This window comes from Leucoraja erinacea, chromosome 14 (genome assembly GCF_028641065.1).
Source record: "Leucoraja erinacea ecotype New England chromosome 14, Leri_hhj_1, whole genome shotgun sequence".
Lineage (NCBI taxonomy): Eukaryota > Metazoa > Chordata > Chondrichthyes > Rajiformes > Rajidae > Leucoraja > Leucoraja erinaceus.
Window position 1 is genome coordinate 200,001 of NC_073390.1, and position 19,977 is coordinate 219,977.

Here is a 19,977-nt window from a genome sequence, read left to right on the forward strand (position 1 = left end):
ACAGAGAAGATTTGAGGATGTTGCCAGGATATAGAAACATATAGAAAGAAAAAATAGCATGAGTAGGCCCTAGGTCATGGCTGATCACCTGAAATTCCTGATTTTTCCCCATGATTCCTTTAGCCCACAAAGCTAAATCTAACTCTCTTGAAAACATCCAGTGAATTGGCCTCCACAGCCTTCTGTAGCAGAAAATTCCACAGATTCACAACTGTCTGGGTGAAAAGGTTTTTTCTCATCTCAGTTCTAAATGGCCTACCCATTATTCTACAACTGTGAACCCTGGTTCTGGACTCCAACATCGGGAACATTTTTCCTGCGTCTAGCCTGTCCAATCTCTTAAGAATTTTATGTTTCTATAAGATCCCCTCTCATCTAAATTCCAGTGAACACAAGCCAAATCGACCTATTCTTTCATCATACTGTATGTCAGCCCCGCCATCCCAGGAAAAAACCTGGTGAATCTATGCTGCACTCCCTCAATAACAATAATGTTCTTCCTCAAATTAGGAGACCAAAATTGTACACAATACTCCAGATTTGGTCTCACCAGGGCCCAGTACAACTGCAGTAGGGCCTTCTTGCTCCTAAACTCAAATCCTCTCGCAATGAAGGCCAACATGCCATTAGCTTTCTTCACTGTACCTGCATGCTTACTTTCAGTGGCTGATGTACAAGCACACCCAGGTCCCCCTTTTCCTAATCTGACACCATTGAGATAATAATCTGCCTTCCTGTTCTTGCCACCAAAGTGGATAACCTCACATTTATCCAAGGTAGACAAAAGTGCTGGAGAAACTCAGCGGGTGCAGCAGCATCTATGGAGCAAAGGAAATAGGCAACATTTCAGGCCGAAACTCTTCTTCAGACATTTATCCACATTATACTGCATCTTCCATGCATCTGCCCACTAACACAACCTATCCAAGTCACCCTGCAGCCCCATAGCATCCTCCTCGCAGCTCACACTGCCACCCAGGTTTGTGTCATCCGCAAACTTGGTGATGGACAAGAGGATCTGAGCAACAGGGAGAGGTTGTGTAGGCTGGGACTCTATTCCTTGGAGCACAGGAGGATGAAAGCGATAGATCGCGTAGTTACACATACTCTTGCCTAAAGTAGGTGAATCGAGGACCAGTGGACACAAGGTTTAAGGTGAGGGGAAAAAATTAATAGGAAACAAGAGGGGTAACTTTTTTACACAAGTGGTGGGTGTATGGAATGAGCTGCTGGAGGAGGAAGTTGAGGCAGGGACTATCGCAATGTTTACAAAACAGTTAGACGGGTACATGGATAAGCCAGGTTTGGAGGGATTTGGGCCAAACGCAGGCAGGTGGGACTGGTGTACTGGGACATGTTGGCCAGTTTCCTCGCTCTATGACTCTAGACAGGGTGGTAAAGAAGGCTGGGGCATGAGTATAAGAGTCAGGAAGTCACGATACAGCATGAGAAAAGAATTTTGAGATACAGCGTGGAACCAGGCCCTTCAGCCCATCGAGTCTGCACCAGTCAGTCCCCTGGGAGAGAGTGAGACACCAGTCAGTGAACAAATATCACTTGAGAGAAACTGAGAGACACCGGTCAGTGTACAGATATCCCCCCCCCCCCCCCCCCCTCCCCCGAGAGGGAGACAGATAGAGATAGAGACAGATAGAGATAGAGACAGATAGAGATAGAGACGGATAGAGAGAGAGACAGAGAAAGAGAGGCAGAGGCAGACAAAGAGACAGACAGACACGGAGACAGGAGCAGAGGCAGTGACAGAGAAGGAGACAGAGAGGGAGACAGAGAGACACGGAGACAGATACAGGCAGAGAGAGAGAGAGAGAGAGAGAGAGAGAGAGAGAGACAGGCAGAGAGAGAGAGACAGAGAGAGAGAGAGAGAGAGAGAGAGAGAGGCAGAGAGAGAGAGAGAGAGAGAGAGAGAGAGAGAGACAGAGACAGGCAGAGAGAGAGAGAGAGAGAGAGAGAGAGAGACACGGAGACAGAGACAGGCAGAGAGAGAGACAAAGACAGAGAGACAGAGAGAGGGACAGAGAGAGAGAGACAGAGAGAGAGACAGAGAATCGGGTGTGTGCTGTGCGAGAGACCCTGAGTTTGCTGCAGCTCCAGAAGGCCCTGAGTAACAGCCTTAGAGATCTCGCGACTGAGAACGCCCGAGGCTGGTAGACCGCTCGAGGCCCGAACCCAAGGGAGGTCTGTGTGGCCAGAACTTATTTAAACTTAAACTTATCCAAAATAGCCGTATCTAGGATGAACGCCAGAAAACTATACCTAAAATGGGACTGTGTGAAACACGAAAACTTGGAAAGGGAATAAAAAGAACAAATAAATAAATAAACAAACAGATAAGATGCTGCAGACATAGACAGATCAGATAGATCTCAGCAGCATAGCATGCAGATTAAAGAGCTGGGAAATAGCATAACCACCTAAATGCAAAAGTGTACATGCAAAAGAAAAACATAAGGAGAAAATCCTCCAGGAAAACCCAGAGGTCCTTTACGCTGATTACGCCCGACATCGAGGGAGTAGAAAGAAGAATAACCTAATATTCTTCACTAAATACATCTATTCATGGAGAGACACTCTGCTCGAAAACTACCCACATGTCCATAGGGAGGTGATTGGACATGGGGGCAGACAGAAAGTATGTAAAGATCAAAGCCTGAATAAAGATGACCCTCTCCTTACTGTTTCCTACTATAATAGAGGCAAGATCATGACACAGGGAAGCGCAGAAAACTTGGACACTTTTGAAGAGGTTTCTCCCCTGCTAAAAGAGAAGGTGAATGAAATAAGGATCAACATCCACCAGGATAATTATGAAGATGAGAGTCCACTGGAGACAATTGCTGCCTTGGCCATCTCTACCCCTCCTACACATCATAACTCAAGACGCCAGCTGAGAGAATCTGGCCCAGCTAGAACTCGAATTTACACAACTCAAACAAGCACAGGCTAAACAACTCTACCAGCTGAAAGAGGATTTCTTTTTTTGTTCATATTTATTTTTATTAGAAGCAGTGTACAAAAGTATAAACCGCAGCGTATGACATGATACATTTATTGTACAGCTTCAATTTTCATTTTTAGCCAAAGCTGAGAAAGAAGAAGAGAAAAAGCAAGAGAGAGAAAGTGAATGTGCAAGAATAGAACCCCTAGACTACCAAATTGGTATAGCTGAAGAGTAAGTAAAAGAAATAAGAAAAACGTAAAGAAATAAAAAGACAAAAACAGAAAGAAAAACAAAAAGAGATGATATACGTCCTTTGTATCTCTCCCCATCCATCACCCAACCCGTAATTCGATTTAATTCCAAAATTGTGTTGCACCATACTATCTTTATAATGATTCAGACCGTAACCCTCCATTCCTTTCCCGTCCATATAACTATCCAATTTATTTTTAAATGTTAAAAACGAACCTGCCTCCACCACCTTCACTTGAAGCTCATTCCACACAGCCACCACTCTCTGAGTAAAGAAGTTCCCCCTCATGTTACCCCTAAACTTCTGTCCCTTAATTCTCAAGTCATGTCCCCTTGTTTGAATCTTCCCTACTCTCAGTGGGAAAAGCTTATCCACGTCAACTCTGTCTATCCCTCTCATCATTTTAAAGACCTCTATCAAGTCTCCCCTTAACCTTCTGCGCTCCAAAGAATAAAGCCCTAACTTGTTTAACCTTTCTCTGTGACTTAGTTGCTGAAACCCAGGCAACATTCTAGTAAATCTCCTCTGTACTCTCTCTATTTTGTTGACATCTTTCCTATAATTAGGCGACCAAAATTGTACACCATACTCCAGAATTGGCCTCACCAATGCCTTGTACAATTTTAACATTACATCCCAACTTCTATACTCAATGCTCTGATTTATAAAGGCCAGCACACCAAAAGCTTTCTTCACCACCCTATCTACATGAGATTCCACTTTCAGGGAACTGTGCACAGTTATTCCCAGATCCCTCTGTTCACCTGCATTCTTCAATTCCCTACCATTTATCATGTACGTCCTATTTTGATTTGTCCTGCCAAGATGTAGCACCTCACACTTATCAGCATGAAACTCCATCTGCCATCTTTCAGCCCACTCTTCCAACTGGCATAAATCTCTCTGTAGACTTTGAAAATCTATTTCATTATCCACAACCCCACCTAAACATAGTAACATAGTATCATCTGCATACTTACTAATCCAATTTACCACACCATCATCCAGATCATTGATGTACATGAAAAACAACAGTGGACCCAACACAGATCCCTGTGGCACCCCACTAGTCACTGGCCTCCCACCTGACAAACAACCATCCACCATTACTCTCTGGCATCTCCCATTCAGCCACTGTTGAATCCATTTTGCTACTCCACCATTAATACCCAACCATTGAACCTTCTTAACCAACCTTCCGTGAGGAACCTTGTGAAAGACCTTACTGAAGTCCATATATACAACATCCACTGCTTTAACCTCATCAATTTCCCGAGTAACCTCTTCAAAAAATTCAAGAAGATTAGTCAATCATGACCTTCCAGGCACAAATCCATGTTGACTGTTCCTAATCAGACCCTGTTTATCCAGATGCTTATATATATTATCTCTAAGTATCCTTTCCATTAATTTGCCCACCACTGACGTCAAACTAACAGGTCTATAATTGCTAGGTTTAGTCATTCTGGCCAGTTGCCCAGAAACGCGGTCTAGGTCTTCCTTCATTCTTTGCATTGTATCATACATGTCCGTAGTTGTAACTTCCAGATCTGTAAAAGCTTTGTTTTGTTCTGTTGAAGTAAGGAGAATGGGCTCCAGCTTTTTACTGAGATCTTCTTCAACCCATTTGATTGCTTCTTGTAAATCGGTATTTACTTCTTCAATACGATCTTGTAGCATACCGATTTTTTCACAAATATCATTGTTCCCGGCATCCATTCTTGTTTCTAACTTTCCCAGCTGAGTGGACAGCTGGGAAAGCTGCTTATTCAAAATCTCACCAAAGTCCTTTCCCATAGCTTGTCTTAAAGATTGTTCTTGTTCTTTTACTTTTCCCTCCATAGGAGCAATAAATCTTTGTCCTTCAGATTCCTCCTCAGATTCTTCAGGGGTTGTTTTCTCTGACTTGAGCGACCCGCAGTCTGGTTTTTGATCTTGTCTGAGGTACCATCGGAAAAGTCAGTTTTTGCATTTAAAAGTAGCGGTATCCCGTCAATTTGCGGCGATTTCTGATGACATCACTTACGCGACATCAGGTATCTCCCAGTGAGTGTTTTTAAATCGGTCCCGTTTTCCTTTTCAGGATTTTTAGCACATTTCAGGAGCGGAGCTAAAGCTGACGTCTGCTTCCTACCTCATGGCGCCACAAGTCAATGGAAGAGGATTTCAAACAGCTGATGACAAAAAACGAGACTATCACCTCTAAGATGAAGAGAACCTTGGAAGAGCTGAGACAAGAAAACTGCACTCCGTGCCCAAATAGCCAAAACTAAGGAGGATATAAATAAGCAGGGGAAATAATTTGACAAGCAGCTCCAGAACGTCAGGGACAATCACCCAGAAATTCCAAAAAGGACACACGAAAAAACACAGAGCCCATCTGCTGCTCACTTTCCTATGGCTGCTCCAACCTCTCTGATTTGCACACAGCCCACCAATACATCTTTATTGGACACCCCTCTGTTACACAGCTTGGCCCAGGTACACAGTCAACAGGTAACACTCGCCCTAGCTTCACCCAACCTCCTACACTCCAGTCTGAAGAACAAAACCCCCAGGCAGTCCTACTGACTGATTCTGGAAGATGTTTCTGGACCCCAGAGGCTGTTCCAGATTGCCAGGTATTGGTTAAAATGTGCAGCACCACAGACCATGCAATCAGGGTCCTGAGCAAAGACACATTGGGGAGCCCTCAACACCTTGTGATCCATACAGGCACGAATGATTTGTGCACCTTACGTCATGGTACTGCTGGGGCAATAAAGAGGATGGCAGAAAAGGTCAGCTGGATTCGAGGATCATGATCGCTACCCTGCTGCCCAGGACGGGTTCCCCACCCCGTGATTCACAACACCAACATGGAGATCAGCAGAGGATGTGCCGCCCTTCCTAATGTCCAATTGGCCTACCACCCGACCATCGGTACATGGGACCTCCATGACGGAATACATCTAAACAGACAGGGGGTGAAGGTCTTCGCAAAGAACCTCAAAGATACTGCCCTGGAACGTAACCTTCCCACCCTCTCGATCACTGGGAACCCAAAAGGTCAATCTGGACTCCCTTCCCCCCCACCATGTCAGGACCACCCGCCAAACTGCGAGGAGACATAACAGCCCAGCCTGGGCCGCCATTGCCCCCGGCTCATCATTCCAGCCACAGCCGCAGACTACCTCGGAGATGGGAGAGATCAGGCAGCTGCTGCACGCCCTATGTTCCCAACTTCTGTGGTAACAAAGGATACAAATATATAAAAAGTCCCTTCCAAGTGACTGATAAAAACAGCATATCATTGAACTGAATTAGTACTGTTGATATTACTATTAATACTGTTGATATTGCTATTATTAATATAGTCATTATTACTAGGTGGCAGTACGAGTCTGCCTTACCATGGCATACAAAGTGTTACGTAACATTCCCCATAATAGAAAAATACTAGTGTTTTCGCACCTGTCCCACAAAATAGGCTTTAAATAAATAAATAAAGATAAACAAGTTCATTTCATATTGGCTGCTGGAATATCCAGGGTCCCTACTCTTCAACCTTCGGGATGAAGACTGGGAACCCTGAGTTCCTAAAGTCTATAGAAGACATCGAAATATAGACAATAGACAATAGGTGCAGGATAAGGCCATTCGGCCCTTTGAGCCAGCACCACCATTTAATGAGGGTTCTAAATGAGCTTCCAGTGGAAGTGGTGGCGGCAGGTTCGTTGGTAACATTTAAAAATAAATTGGATAGGCATATGGATGAGAAGGGAATGGAGGGTTATGGTATGAGTGCAGGCAGGTGGGACTAAGGGAAAAAAGTTGTTCGGCACAGACTTGTAGGGCCGAGATGGCCTGTTTCCGTGCTGTAATTGTTATATGGTTATATGGTTAATGTGATTATGGCTGATCATCCCCAATCAGTACCCCGTTCCTGCCTTCTCCCCATATCCCCTGACTCCGCTATTTTTAAGAGCCCTATCTAGCTCTCTCTTGAAAGCATCCAGAGAACCTGCCTCCACTGCCCTCTGAGGCAGAGAATTCCACAGACTCACCACTATCTGTGAGAAAAAGTGTTTCCTCGTCTCCGTTCTAAATGGATTACTCTTTATTCTTAAACTGTGGCCCCTGGTTCTGGTCTCCCCCAACATTGGGAACATGTTTCCTGCCTCTAGTGTGTCCAAGACCTTAACAATCTTATATATTTCAATGAGATTACCTCTCATCTTTCTAAACTCCAGAATGTACAAGCCCAGCTGCTCCATTCTCTCAGCATATGACAGTCCCGCCAGTCCAAATATAATGATATTAACAGAAACATTAACAGTACCGAAAGGATACGTTCATTCACTGCCCCTCAGGGTACCATGAAGTCATGGTGCCCTCAGTAAAAACTACTGATATACATAAGGGCAGAACCTCCGGGGGGTGGGGGGGGGGGTCTTGGTGTGTTTCAGAGAAGAACTAGACAGTCACATTACATCAATAAAACAGGGGAAATCACATATATGGTTGAAACTAGATAAAACAATTGGAATAACTGGAAAAGATACATATCTATGTGCCGCCTACATACCCCCAATAGAATTGCATATTTTGAAGCGGATATATTTGAAACTCTCCACCTGGAATTCAATCATTTCCGGGCCCAGGGAAATGCGCTACTTGGTGGAAACCTGAATGCAAGGACCGGATGTGAACCTGATTCCATAGACCCACAGGGCAAGAACCATGTGTTCGGTCAAACCCCCTTGTATGTCACACCAACTATCATTAACCGAAACAACCTTGACTGTGAAATAAATAAAAGTGGTAGCGAGGCAGTGCATCTCTGTCGAGCCTTGGGCCTGTACATAGTTAATGGTAGACTCAGAGGGGACTCGCTGGGAAGGTTTACATATTCCTCAGCTCTTGGGTCTAGCGTGGTAGACTAAGCAATTACTGAGGAGGGGGAGGATTGAAGGGGGGAGAGAGGGGGGGGGGAGAGAGGGGAGAGAGGGGGAGAGTGAGGAGGGGGGAGGGGGGGAGAATGGAGAGGGGGAAGGGTGATAGTGGGGGGGGGGGGGGAGGGGGAAGGGGACAGGAGGAGGGTGAGGGGAGAGAGGGGAGAGGTCCCGTCCATTCAACGCGCAGGGGGGGGGGGGGGGGGGGAGAGAGGGGTGAGTGAGAGGAGAGGGGAAGGAGGAATAGTTGGAAGGTGGTAGAGGGGAGGGGGGGGGAGGGCGGGGAGGGGGAGGGAGGAGGAAGGAGAGAGGGTGGTAGAGGTGGGCGGAGATGGAGAGAGATTGGAGGTGGAGAGAGGATGGAGAGAGTGGAGGGGGAGAGAGAAGAGGGAGAGAGTGAAGAGGGGGAGAGGCGAGGGGGAGAGAGAGAGGGGGGGAGAGAGAGAGGGAGAGGGGGAGGGGAGAGAGAGGAGGGGGAGAGAGAGGAGAGGGAGAGAGAGAGAAAGGGAGAGTAAAGGGGGAGGAGAGCAGGGGGGGAGAAAAAGGGCAGAGAAAAGGGGGGGGAGAGAGAAGGGGGGAGAGAGAAGGAGGGAGAGGGGGAAAGGCATTCGTGGGACCACGTGAAGGTTGCAATCTCCCACCTCTGTCCCATTGTGATATCATATGTAAATGAGATTCATTGTGATGAGACATCTGTGAGGTGGCACTGTGACTCATGCAGCAGTTTAATTTTTTTAAAAATTGATGTTTTTTACTAAAAAAAAGCGGGGAAACTTTACGATAAATCAGAGGCAATTTCTTGATTACAGTCTAATTGAAAGAGTTATTTATTAATTGATTGTTGTCATATTTAAGCTTTCCTGTTGTAAAAGGCCAATTCAAAGTCAAAGTCAAAGTAGCCTTTATTGTCATTCAGACCTTTCGGTCTGAACGAAATTTCGTTGCTTGTAGTCATACATATAATACAAATGACAAAAACACACAATAAATTGTAATGCATGATGGGATTTGGACAACTCCTATCATGCAAGGTTTTTTATTTTAAATTGAATAGTTCACAGCTCTCTTACAAGGTTTTTTATGTAAGTTAAAGAGGTTAATCTGATAAGAAGGGGCCCAGAGGATGCCATTGGGATGACTGGCTTTTGGCAAAGAGTGCAAAACAACTACATATTTGGAGGTGGATGATGGTTTTTGTACATGACATCATACAATTGGTTTTATTTCTGTACGTATATAACTCAGGGTTTCTGGTATGTCTTTGTGTGTGCTGTTGAAGATTCAGATGTGAAACTGTTGCCTCTGGGTCTCTAGGTCCACACCCGTCATACGTTAAATTAAAGCTTTGTATGGTCTAAAGAATTTGTACTTTGCCTATCTTTTTAAGTGAACTTTTTCATAATAACTGTGAAAAAATTAATACTAAAATTTTGGAAAAAACCAGCAGCCCCCACAATTAAAATGTAGATTACGGAAATGACTGAGACCTTGCACTTAGAAAAAATAAGACTTGTCTTAATTGACAAACCAGAATTTTTTGTTAGAATATGGTCTCCATCTATTGAATTTTTGAAAAAGTAAATTGGTTTAACACAAAATCAGGGTAGAAACCTGAGTTTGGGACTGGATGAATAGTTATACTCAACATTTCACGGATCTATCTCCATAATCTTGTTATTGGTAGTTTCCTTCTGCGTCTCCTTTTTTCTTCTTCTTCTCTCTTTATTACTTTCTCTCATCTTTTTCTCCCTTAATCTTTATTCTTTTAAAAAAATTGAAGCTATGTAAGAAATCTGTAATTAAATTGTCGCTTACTATTATTTGTATATGTGCTTCTAATAAAACCATTTATAAAAAAAGGGGAAATTAATAACCAAATTTTCGAATTTTGAAAGCAAAAGGCAAGGGGTGGAGTAAATCCACAGCCTTAAACGAATATTCGCGAAATAGAATCCGTTACAAACCAACAAACCAACGAGAGTTTTAACAGTTACTAGACCAAGGGCAGACCCGTTGGGTCTGCTCCCCCACGCAGCCGTTCCCTACCCGTAGCTCCCACGGGAGACGTGGTCCTCCAACTCAAGTGGCTCAGGAATCAGCAGTGCGGCTGGTTTTAAATGGCGTCTTTGAGGCGAGATGCGGGCGCCAGCAGCCGTTATGGTCGCTGGCCAGCAGGAGGCGACAAAATGAGTGGGGGGGGGCGAGAAGGATTTGATGAAAAATGTGGACATAAACATAACAAAATCAAATGAGGAGTGGATAGTTGGAATGAAAAGTGAAATCTCTACCGAAATGGCTGCTTCAATGGGTGAGAAGCCAGTTTATTGGGGGGGGGGGTAGAAGGATTTGATTAAAAAGGTGTACTTAAACACGACGAAATGTAATGAGGAGCGGATACTTAGAAAGAAAAGTGAAATCTCTACCGAAATGGAAAAGATCTCGGCGATTGTGCGTCTGGATTCGGCGTGGGAAGGAATCAAAGGAAGAAAGGCAGCCGGCAGCCGTACATGTAAATGGATCCATTCCGATTGGACATCTGCGAGCATTGGGCATTGTGATTGGACATCTGCGAGTATTGGGCATTGTGACATCACACGATGGAACAAATTAAAATGCAGAAAGGCAGCCGGACGGCAGCCGGTCGGATGGCACGAGAGTTTTATATAATAATAGATAAGATATAATTGGGCCTTGGCAGGAAATCTAAAGAAAACCAACATCATGATTTTTTCAGAAAAGACCCAGATGTCAGGAAGATAAATACCAATTTACTCTCAATGGTATCGAACACACTATGAGCTATACTTACCTTGGTCTAACTGTTGCAGAATCAGGGAGCTTCAATATGGCAGTGAATGCACTAAAAGAGAAATCTCGAAGAGTTCTCTATATGCAATAAAATGAAGATTCTACAACATCCAAATTCCAATTAAAATCTGCCTTAAAATATTTGACTGTAATCCAGCCTATTGCGCTTTATGATAGTGAAGTATGGGGTCCGCTCAGTCACCATAGCTATACTGAATGGGAAAAACATACAACAGAGGCCCTGCATGCGGAATTTTGTCGTAACATACTCCGTATACAAAGAAAAACACCAACAAACGCATGTAGGCAGATACCCACTGATAATAAATATCCAGAAAGAGCACTAAATTTTTGGAATTACCTTAAATCTAGCCCCCTAGATACCCTCCAGTTTAAAGCCCTTCAAACACAAGAGGGGAGCCCAGAAATTAGTTCCCTGTACCAGTTGGTACTGAGAATAACTCCCTATTCAGTTAAACCCTATCCAGTTAAACCCTGACCAGCCTCAGATCAATACTGATCCCCAATCACCAGTTAGAGAACCAAATTATCAAACAATGTAAATAAACTTATTTGGAACATTGGGATAAAGAAACCAAAAGCCAAAGCAGATTAGAATGTTACCGTGCCCTAAAAAGAGATTATAAATTGGCAGACTATCTCTCAACTGTTAGAGACATAAAGTAGAGACAGACCCTCGCCAAATACAGGTTAAGTGACCACTATTTGGCAGTTGAAAAAGGAAGACAGAAGAGATTCTGGCAGCCAAGAGAAAACAGAATATGCGGCCACTGTTTGACAGATGAGGTTGAAACAGAGGTGCACTTCCTCCTAAAATGCAAAAAAAATTGACAAAACAAGGAAAACATACTTTGACAAACTCAGTCTACCAACCCCCTGATTTTAAAGAACTAAATGATATATCAAAACTAAGAGTAATCCTTGGTGAAGGAAATATGGCACATCTTGGTGCACAATATGTAACAGCATGCCATAACCTGAGAGACCAACATGTACATATGTACACACACACGAACTGACATTAACTGATACTAAGAAATTAATATTAAATTGCTAAACTTGCTATTGTTATATATATATTATATATATATATATGTACAGGGACATATCTATCCATGCACTGTATACTTGTATTTATATTTATGCATTTTAAATATGTATGTTATGTTTTATACTTTGGCAATATATCATGCCAATAAAGTTTTTTAAATTGGAAAAAATAAATTGAAATTGAAAATTGAGAGACAGAGACAGAGAGACAGAGACAGGAGACAGGGAGAGACAGAGACAGAGAGAAACAGGGAGAGACAGAGAGATACATATCAGTGTGCAGATATCCTCCTGAGGGAGGGTGAGAGCGACCGGTTACCTTTCAACATCCATGTTAGTGAGGCAGCTGCCACAGAGGCGGATCCATCACCAACCCCAACGCCCTTCAGCACCGCTTGTGTGGCCAAGGCTCCCGTAATGGTGCTTGCAAAAGCCTGTGGGGGGGGGAGAGAGAGAGAATATGATTCATGCCTCTCCTGTCCCCTTCAGTAACCGGTGTCACGGTGCGTCAGATCCCCCCCATTCCCATCCCCTCCCTCTCTGGGACCGCTGGTTTAACACTGACCTGCACCGTATCCCACAGTTGATAGGGTAAATAGTCGGCACTAACACTATCAGGATATCCTTGCGGAAGGAACACCGACTGAAAAAGATGTAGAAGGCACCGTTTAACACAAATAACACACACCAGAACAGAACTAAAGTTTAGGGAACGGAGGTTCTCCTCTTCTACTATAGATGAGACTCTCACCAGGGTCTCTTCTATACCCCGTAACTCTGCTCTCACTTCCCATCCCCCCACTCGCAACAAGGGCAGAGTCCTCCATGTCCTCATCTTCCACCCCAACAGCCGTTACATACAACAAATAATCCTCTGACAATTTTGCCACCTCCAATGGGATCCCACCACTGGCCACATCTTCCCATCTCCTCCCCTTTTGACTCTCCGCAGAGACCGCTCCCTCAGTAATTCCTTGCTCAATTTGTCCCTTCCCACCCAAATCACCCTCTCTCCTGGCACTTTCCCTTGCAACTGCAGGAAATGCTACACTTGTCGCTTTACCCCCCCCCCCCCCCCCCCCCCCCCCCCCCCAAGCAGTCTTTCCAGGTGCAGCAGAGGTTCACCTGCACCTCCTCCAACCTCATCTATTGCATCCGCTGCTCTAGGTGTCAGTTCATGGCCGTCCGAAGGGGGTTGCGTTGGGTGCGACTGCACCCCCTTTTATTTCCCCCTAAGAAAATATCACCAAAAAAAATAAAAATCGGGAACAAAAATAAACATTTCCACTTTGGAAACGGCCAGTTCTCTATTCTCACGTCGCCGAGTGGCTGAATCTAAACCCAATGGCTGTAACCCCAACACCAGACGCCGCTGCGGCGGAGCCCGCACCCCTCGCCTCCGGGGCCCAAGCCATCTTCCCCCCACACCAACCCCGCTGACCCCTGCTGGGCCCACGTCACTGCCGCTGGGCCCACGCAACCCCAATGGGCTCATGCCACCCCTGCTGGGCCCATGCCACCCCCGCTGGAACCACGCCACTCCCGCTGGGCCCACGCCGCCCCCGCTGGGTCCACACCACCATTGCTGATCACCGCTGGGCTCACGCCACCCCCGCTGGGTCCACGCCAACCCCCGCTGACCCATGCTGGGCCCACGCCATCATCGCTGGGCCCACGCCACCCCCGCTGGGCCCACGTCACCCCTGCTGGGTCCACGCCACCCTCGCTGACCCTCGCTGGGCGCACGCCACCCCCATTGGGCCCATGCCACCCCCACTGACCCCCGCCACCCCCACTGGGCCCACGCCACCTTCATCCCCCCGCCCGCTGGGCCCGCGCCACCTTCATCTTTCCCCCCCCCCGCAAGAAAGAGGGGGGGATGTGAAAGGGGGGAGGGGAAGGTAGGGAAGAGAGAGAGATGGGGAGGGGTGAGGGAAAGGGGGATTATCTTTAGTGAGATTGCAAAATTAAGGTAGGTTTTAGAGCTATTATATTTTCTTCTCCATATGAATAATATTAAACAATATCAAATAATATCAAACAATTGGAACTACTTTCTTTTCCTTGATAACAATACTGAAAAATATGAATTCCATAGTTTGTGACATAAATACACATTTTAATAGGATCATTATATACAGATGTAACATTTCCATTTCAAGATCGGGGGGGGGGGAGGGGGGGGGGGAAATATGCGTCAAGCCGATAGCTTAATCGTTAAAGAGTTAAAAGATAGCCTAATCGGTAAAGAGCAGAGAAGAGGAATCAGAGCTGCCAAGGAAGGGTACTCTGAGAAGTAGAGGAGCAAGTTCTCAGCTAATGACTCTTCTTCAGTTTGGAAGGGCATGCAAGAAATCACCAGCTATAAGAGGAAAGCCCCCCGCTCTTTGGACAATCATCAACTAACGAACGACCTGAATGAGTTTTACTGCAGGTTTGAAAATCAGAAACGTAACCCTGGTACCCCCTCCCCAACAAACACAGCCAGACCCCAGTCTGCGAAGAATGGACCCTGCACCCTCTCCTTCCCATTCACCACTTCACACCTACTTAAGGCAAGATTCCAGTATGAAAAGAGTGGACCCTTTCCCACCCCAACCAACACTTCACACCCACTCACAGCCTGCCCTCAGTCTGCAGTTCTCGCTTCTATCTACCGTCATTTCTCCTCGCTTTTGGAATTCTGAAGTGGGATAAATGTCTCACACGCTTTTCCATTTCCATAATTATTTACAGCGCAAAAATTGACATTTTCGGCGGATTTTAATGGGGCCGCTACGTTGGAAACAATGGTAAGTGCCTACCTGCAGTACATCGCGTGTAATGCATTTGGAGTAGCATAGCAACAGTATGGGTCATGGGTCGTGACCCGACTGCCATGAAACCTCCCTATATTTAAGAGGGAGTTAGATGTGGCCCTTGTGGCTAAAAGGATCAGGGGGTATGGAGAGAAGGCAGGGATGGGATACCGAGTTGGATGATCAGCCATGATCATATTGAATGGCGGTGCAGGCTCGAAGGGCCGAATGGCCTACTCCTGCACCTATTTTTTATGTTTCTATGTTTCTATGTACTGGGCCCTTCTACACCCACCCCACTCCATTACTCATTTTTAACCAGTCCCTGCAAAGATGTATTGCCCCTACCTGCTTCAAAGTCTCCACTATTGTCTCTGTACCCAAAAAGATAAGGATTACTGGTCTTAATGACTACAGGCTTATCGCACTGACCTCTGTAGTCATGAAGAAAATTGAAAGGCTTGTGCTGGCTAAGTTGAAAAATATCACAATCCCTCTACTGGACCATCTACATTTTGCATATTGGGCCAATAGATCTGTGGATGACGAAGTCAATCTGGGCCTGCACTTCATCCTCCAGCACCTAGACTGCCAGAGGACATATGCGAGGATTTTGTTTTATTGATTTTAGCTCTGCATTCAACACCATTGTGCCAGAGTTACTACGCTCCAAACTTTCTGAGTTGACTGTGCCTGAACCCCTCTGTCGGTGGATCACCAGCTTTCTGACAGACAGGAAGCAGCATGTGAGGCGGGAAAGCATATCTTGGACCCGCAAACGCTCAGCATAGGAGCACCGCAAGATGCGTACTCTCCCCTCTCCTCTACTCTCGCCACACCAATGACTGCACCTCCACAGACACCTCTGTCAAGCTTCTCAAGTTTGTGGATGACACAACCCTGACTGGACTGATCCAGGACGGGGATCTCTGTACTCTTTTCAGTTTGACATCTTTCCTATAACATGGTGCCCAGAATTGAGCACAATATTCTAAATGCGGTCTCACCAACGTCTTATACAACCGCAACATGAACTCCCAACTTCTATACTCAATATTCAATACTGTAATTGTTATATGGTTATATGGTACTCTGACTGATAAAGGCCAAAGTGCCAAAATACCTTTTGACCACCTGATATGCCTGTGACACGACCTTCAAGGAACCATGCAAATATCAACCATTCCTCTGCCCACCTGGCTAATTGATCCAGATCTTGCTGCAATCTTTCACAACCATCTTCACTATCTGCAAAACCACTCACTTCTGTATCATCAGCAAACTTGCTAATCTTGCACTGTTCTATGACGTTTCACAGAGTGCCAGAGTAACTCAGCGGGTCATGCTGAGTATAGAAGTTGGGAGGTCATGTTGCAGTTGCATAGGAAGTTGGTGAAGCCGCATTCAGAGTATTGTGTTCAGTTCTGGGCACCATGTTATAGGAAATATGTCATCAAACTGGAAAGGGTACAGTGAAGATTTATGAGGATGTTGCCAGGACTAGAGGGCCAGAGCTATAGGGAGAGGTTATGTAGGCTGGGACTATTTCATGGAGCACAGGAGGATGAGGGATGATCTAGTAGAGGTGTATAAAATCATGATTTGAATAGATATGGTTGTCTTTTGCCCAAGAACCGAGAAGCAGGAGAGGACATAGGTTTAAGGTGAAGGGCAAAATATTTAATAGGAATCTGTGAGGTATGTTTTTCACACAAAGGGTGGTAGATGTATGGATCAAGCTGCCAGAGGAGGTAGTTGAGGCAGGTACTATCTCAACATTTAAGAAACAGTTAGACAGGTACATGGATAAGACAGGTTCAGAGGGATATGGATCAAACGTGGGCAGGTGGGAATAGTGCAGATGGGACATGCTGGGCCGAAGGGCCTGTTTCAACACTGTATCACTCTATGACTCTATCTTTCCCTCTCAAACCCATTCTCCTGCCTTCTCCCCATTACCTCTGGCATCCGTATCTATCAAGAATCTATCAATTCGAAACATTACACCTGGAAGAGATGAGACTCCTCCTAGCAGGCAAAGCAGATCACTTCCAAAAGACGTGGTCTGCATTTATGGAACTATTACAAGCATAAGGTGCAATAGTAATTTAAAAAATAAATGGTACCAGGATCTGGTAACGGGGGGGGTAAAAAAAAACCCCCAAAAAGAACACGGTTGGTATATCCTTTTTTGCGGAGTTTTGTGTTATAATAGAGCGATTGTTTCTCCTTTTTTTTCTTTTCTTTCTAGGGTCTATTTCCTTTCTTTTCTTCCTTCTCTAACTTCTTTCCTAAGGGGCTTTCTTTTCCCAACACTTTCCTGCACCTTCACGACTCTTGCTCACTTTCCTTACTTCTTTTATTTCTACCTTTTTTAAAGCTCGAAAAACAAAGTGGTACAACAAATGTAATAAGATATATGTGATGTGTATTACTGTAATTCACTGTACTTACTGTTACTGTAATTTAAAAAAAATTTAAAAAAGAAAAAAAAAGAAAAAAGAATCTATCAATCTCCTCCTGAAAAATGTCCATTGACTTGACCTCCACAGATGTCTGTGGCAATGAATTCCACAGTTCACCACCCTGATTTAAGAAATTCCTGCTCATCTCCTTCCGAAGGAAATGTATTTTAATTCTGAGGCTGTGGCCACTGGTCCTAGACTCTCCCACTAGTGGAAACATCCTCTCCAAATCCACTCCATCCAGGTTTTTACCAGGCTGGGACAGACGGCAACAGCTTCACACCGTGTCCCAAAGCTTGTGTCCTGTCCTGCATCACCCAAGGCAGCAGAGATGTTATAGGAGAGGGCAAGCACCGTAACAAAGTAGCTCACGATGGTTTGGGTAACATTCAGGAATGTCTATGCATGGCACATCATGAATATTACTGAAGAATGGTCTTGACCCAAAATATAATCTATACCTTTTCTCCAGAGATGCTGCCTGACCCACTGAGTTACTCCAGCACTCTGTGACATGTCACCTATCCATGTTCTCCACAGATGCTGCCTGACCCGCTGAGTTACTCCAGCACTCTGTGAAATGTCGCCTATTCATATTCTCCGCAGATGCTGCCTGACCCACTGAGTTACTCCAGCACTTTGTAACTTTTTTCTCTTCCCCCATCTGCCCAAGCCCACTCTCCTCCCTCCTTTCCTATGTTCCTTTTCACCCATAAACCTCTCTCTGCCTTTACATTTCACTCCTCTTTCAAATCTGCTCTACTTATCTACATGCATTTTTCTTCTTCACTTTTTAGTCATAGAATGATGCAGTGTGGAAACAGGCCCTACAGCCCAACTTGCCCACACCGACCAACATGTCCCATCTACACTAGTCCCACTCACATGCGTTTGGTTGTGTGATCCATCTAAATCTGTCCTATCCATGTACGTGTCCAAATGTCTCTTAAACATTAGGATAGTCCGAGCCTTAACTACCTCCTCTTGCAGCTCGTTACATACACCCTGCACCCTTTGTGTGGAAAAAGCTCAGATTCCTGTTAATTTCTGAAATATTGGTCATAAATTTGGTGCAAAAATGCTCCAAAATAAGGCTCAGAATGCATCAGAGAGCATCTAAAACCCCTGAGCTTCCAGGGCCCGCTTAAGGGCCCTGGACTCCGGCATCGAGGGACTTCACGCTTTGCGCTCGTGAAGTGCGCAGCGCGCACATTATTTCACATTAAGTTTTTTGTAATCCTGTCATGCCACCCCCCTTTTTGAAAAGCTTCGTACGGGCCTGCAGTTGCTCTATATCGGTGAGACCAAGAGTAGGCTTGGCGATCGTATCGCCGAACACCTCCGCTCGGTTCGCAATAACCAACCAGATCTCCTGGTGGCTCAGCATTTCAACTCCCCCTCCCATTCTGAATCTGACCTTCCTGTCCTGGGTCTCCTCCATGGCCACAATGAGGCCCACCATAAATTGGAGGAGCAGCACCTCATATTTCGCTTGGGTAGTTTACACCCCAGAGGTATGAACATTGACTTCTCCAGGTCCCTGCTTTCTCCGTCTTTCCCCTCCCCTTCCCAGCTCCCCCACATCCCACTCTTTCCGCCTCTTCCTTTCTTCTTCCCGCTCCCCCCACCCCCACATCAGTCTGAAGAAGGGTCTCGACCTGAAACGTCATCTATTTCCTTCGCTCCATAGATGCTGCCTCACCGCTGAGTTTCTCCAGCATTTTTGTCTACCTTCGATTTTCCAACATCTGCAGTTTCTTCTTAAACACCAGAACAACATCGTCACTTGCAAAGGGGATTAAAAAGTGTGTTGATTTAAAATGATGGATCATACTGCATACAATGGAAGGCACAATGGCGCAGCCATAGAATTGCTGCCTTACAGCCCCAAAGACCCGGGTTCAATCCTGACTACGGGTGCTGTCTGTGCGTAGTTTGTACGTTCTCTCTGTGACCTGATTGGGCTCTGGTTTCCTTCCGCATTCCAAAGATGGACAGGTTTGTAGGTTACTTGGCTTGGAATAAATGTAAATTGTGCTTAGGAGCGCGGGTAGACGGGCCTGGGTCTGGGGTCGGGCCTGCGCGGGGTCCCGCCGCCGCCGCCACAACACGACCATCAATCTCCGGTGGGGCTGATGGGTGGGCGCCGTGCGGCCGGGGTCGGGACAGTCTCTCTCTCTCTGTCTCCCAATCTCTCTATCTCGCCATCTCCCTCTCTCCATCTCCCCCTCTCCATCTCCCTCTCTCCCCATCTCCCTCTCTCTCCCACTCGCTCCATTTCCCTCTCCATCTCTCTCTCCATCTCTCTCTCCATCTCCCTCTCTCCATCTCCCTCTCTCCATCTCCCTCTCTCCATCTCCATCCCCAAACGATACAAGATGGCGGCGCTGCCTTAGCAGCTGCGGCTCGCCTGCAGTCTGTCTGTTTTTTCTTTATTTTTTTGTGTTGTTCTTTTGTCCTGTTAAGTTGATTTTTGGTTTATTATGTTGTGTATGGGGAAGGGGGGGGGGGGGGGGGGGGGGAACAAGTTTTGGTCTCTTCCTTTGGGCGATGCGACTTCATTTGTCGTAGCCCCCGTCTCCGCCGAGGCCTAATGGTGGAGCTGGCAGCCTCGGATCTGGGCAGCGGCAGCGGCCGCCCGGCATCGGAGCTGGGACGGTGGCGGCAGCGGCTGGGACAGCGGAGACCT

The 19,977-nt window shown here is 45.8% G+C and overlaps 1 protein-coding gene across 1 annotated transcript in view; it reads right to left on the reverse strand.

The window, feature by feature from the left end:
• rusf1 (RUS family member 1) overlaps positions 1-19,977 on the reverse strand; it is a 73,125-nt gene that overhangs the window by 32,478 nt on the left and 20,670 nt on the right. The window contains 2 exon segments of the mRNA XM_055645340.1: positions 12,345-12,459; positions 12,591-12,668. Of these exon segments, the coding sequence (XP_055501315.1) occupies positions 12,345-12,459; positions 12,591-12,668 (193 nt within the window).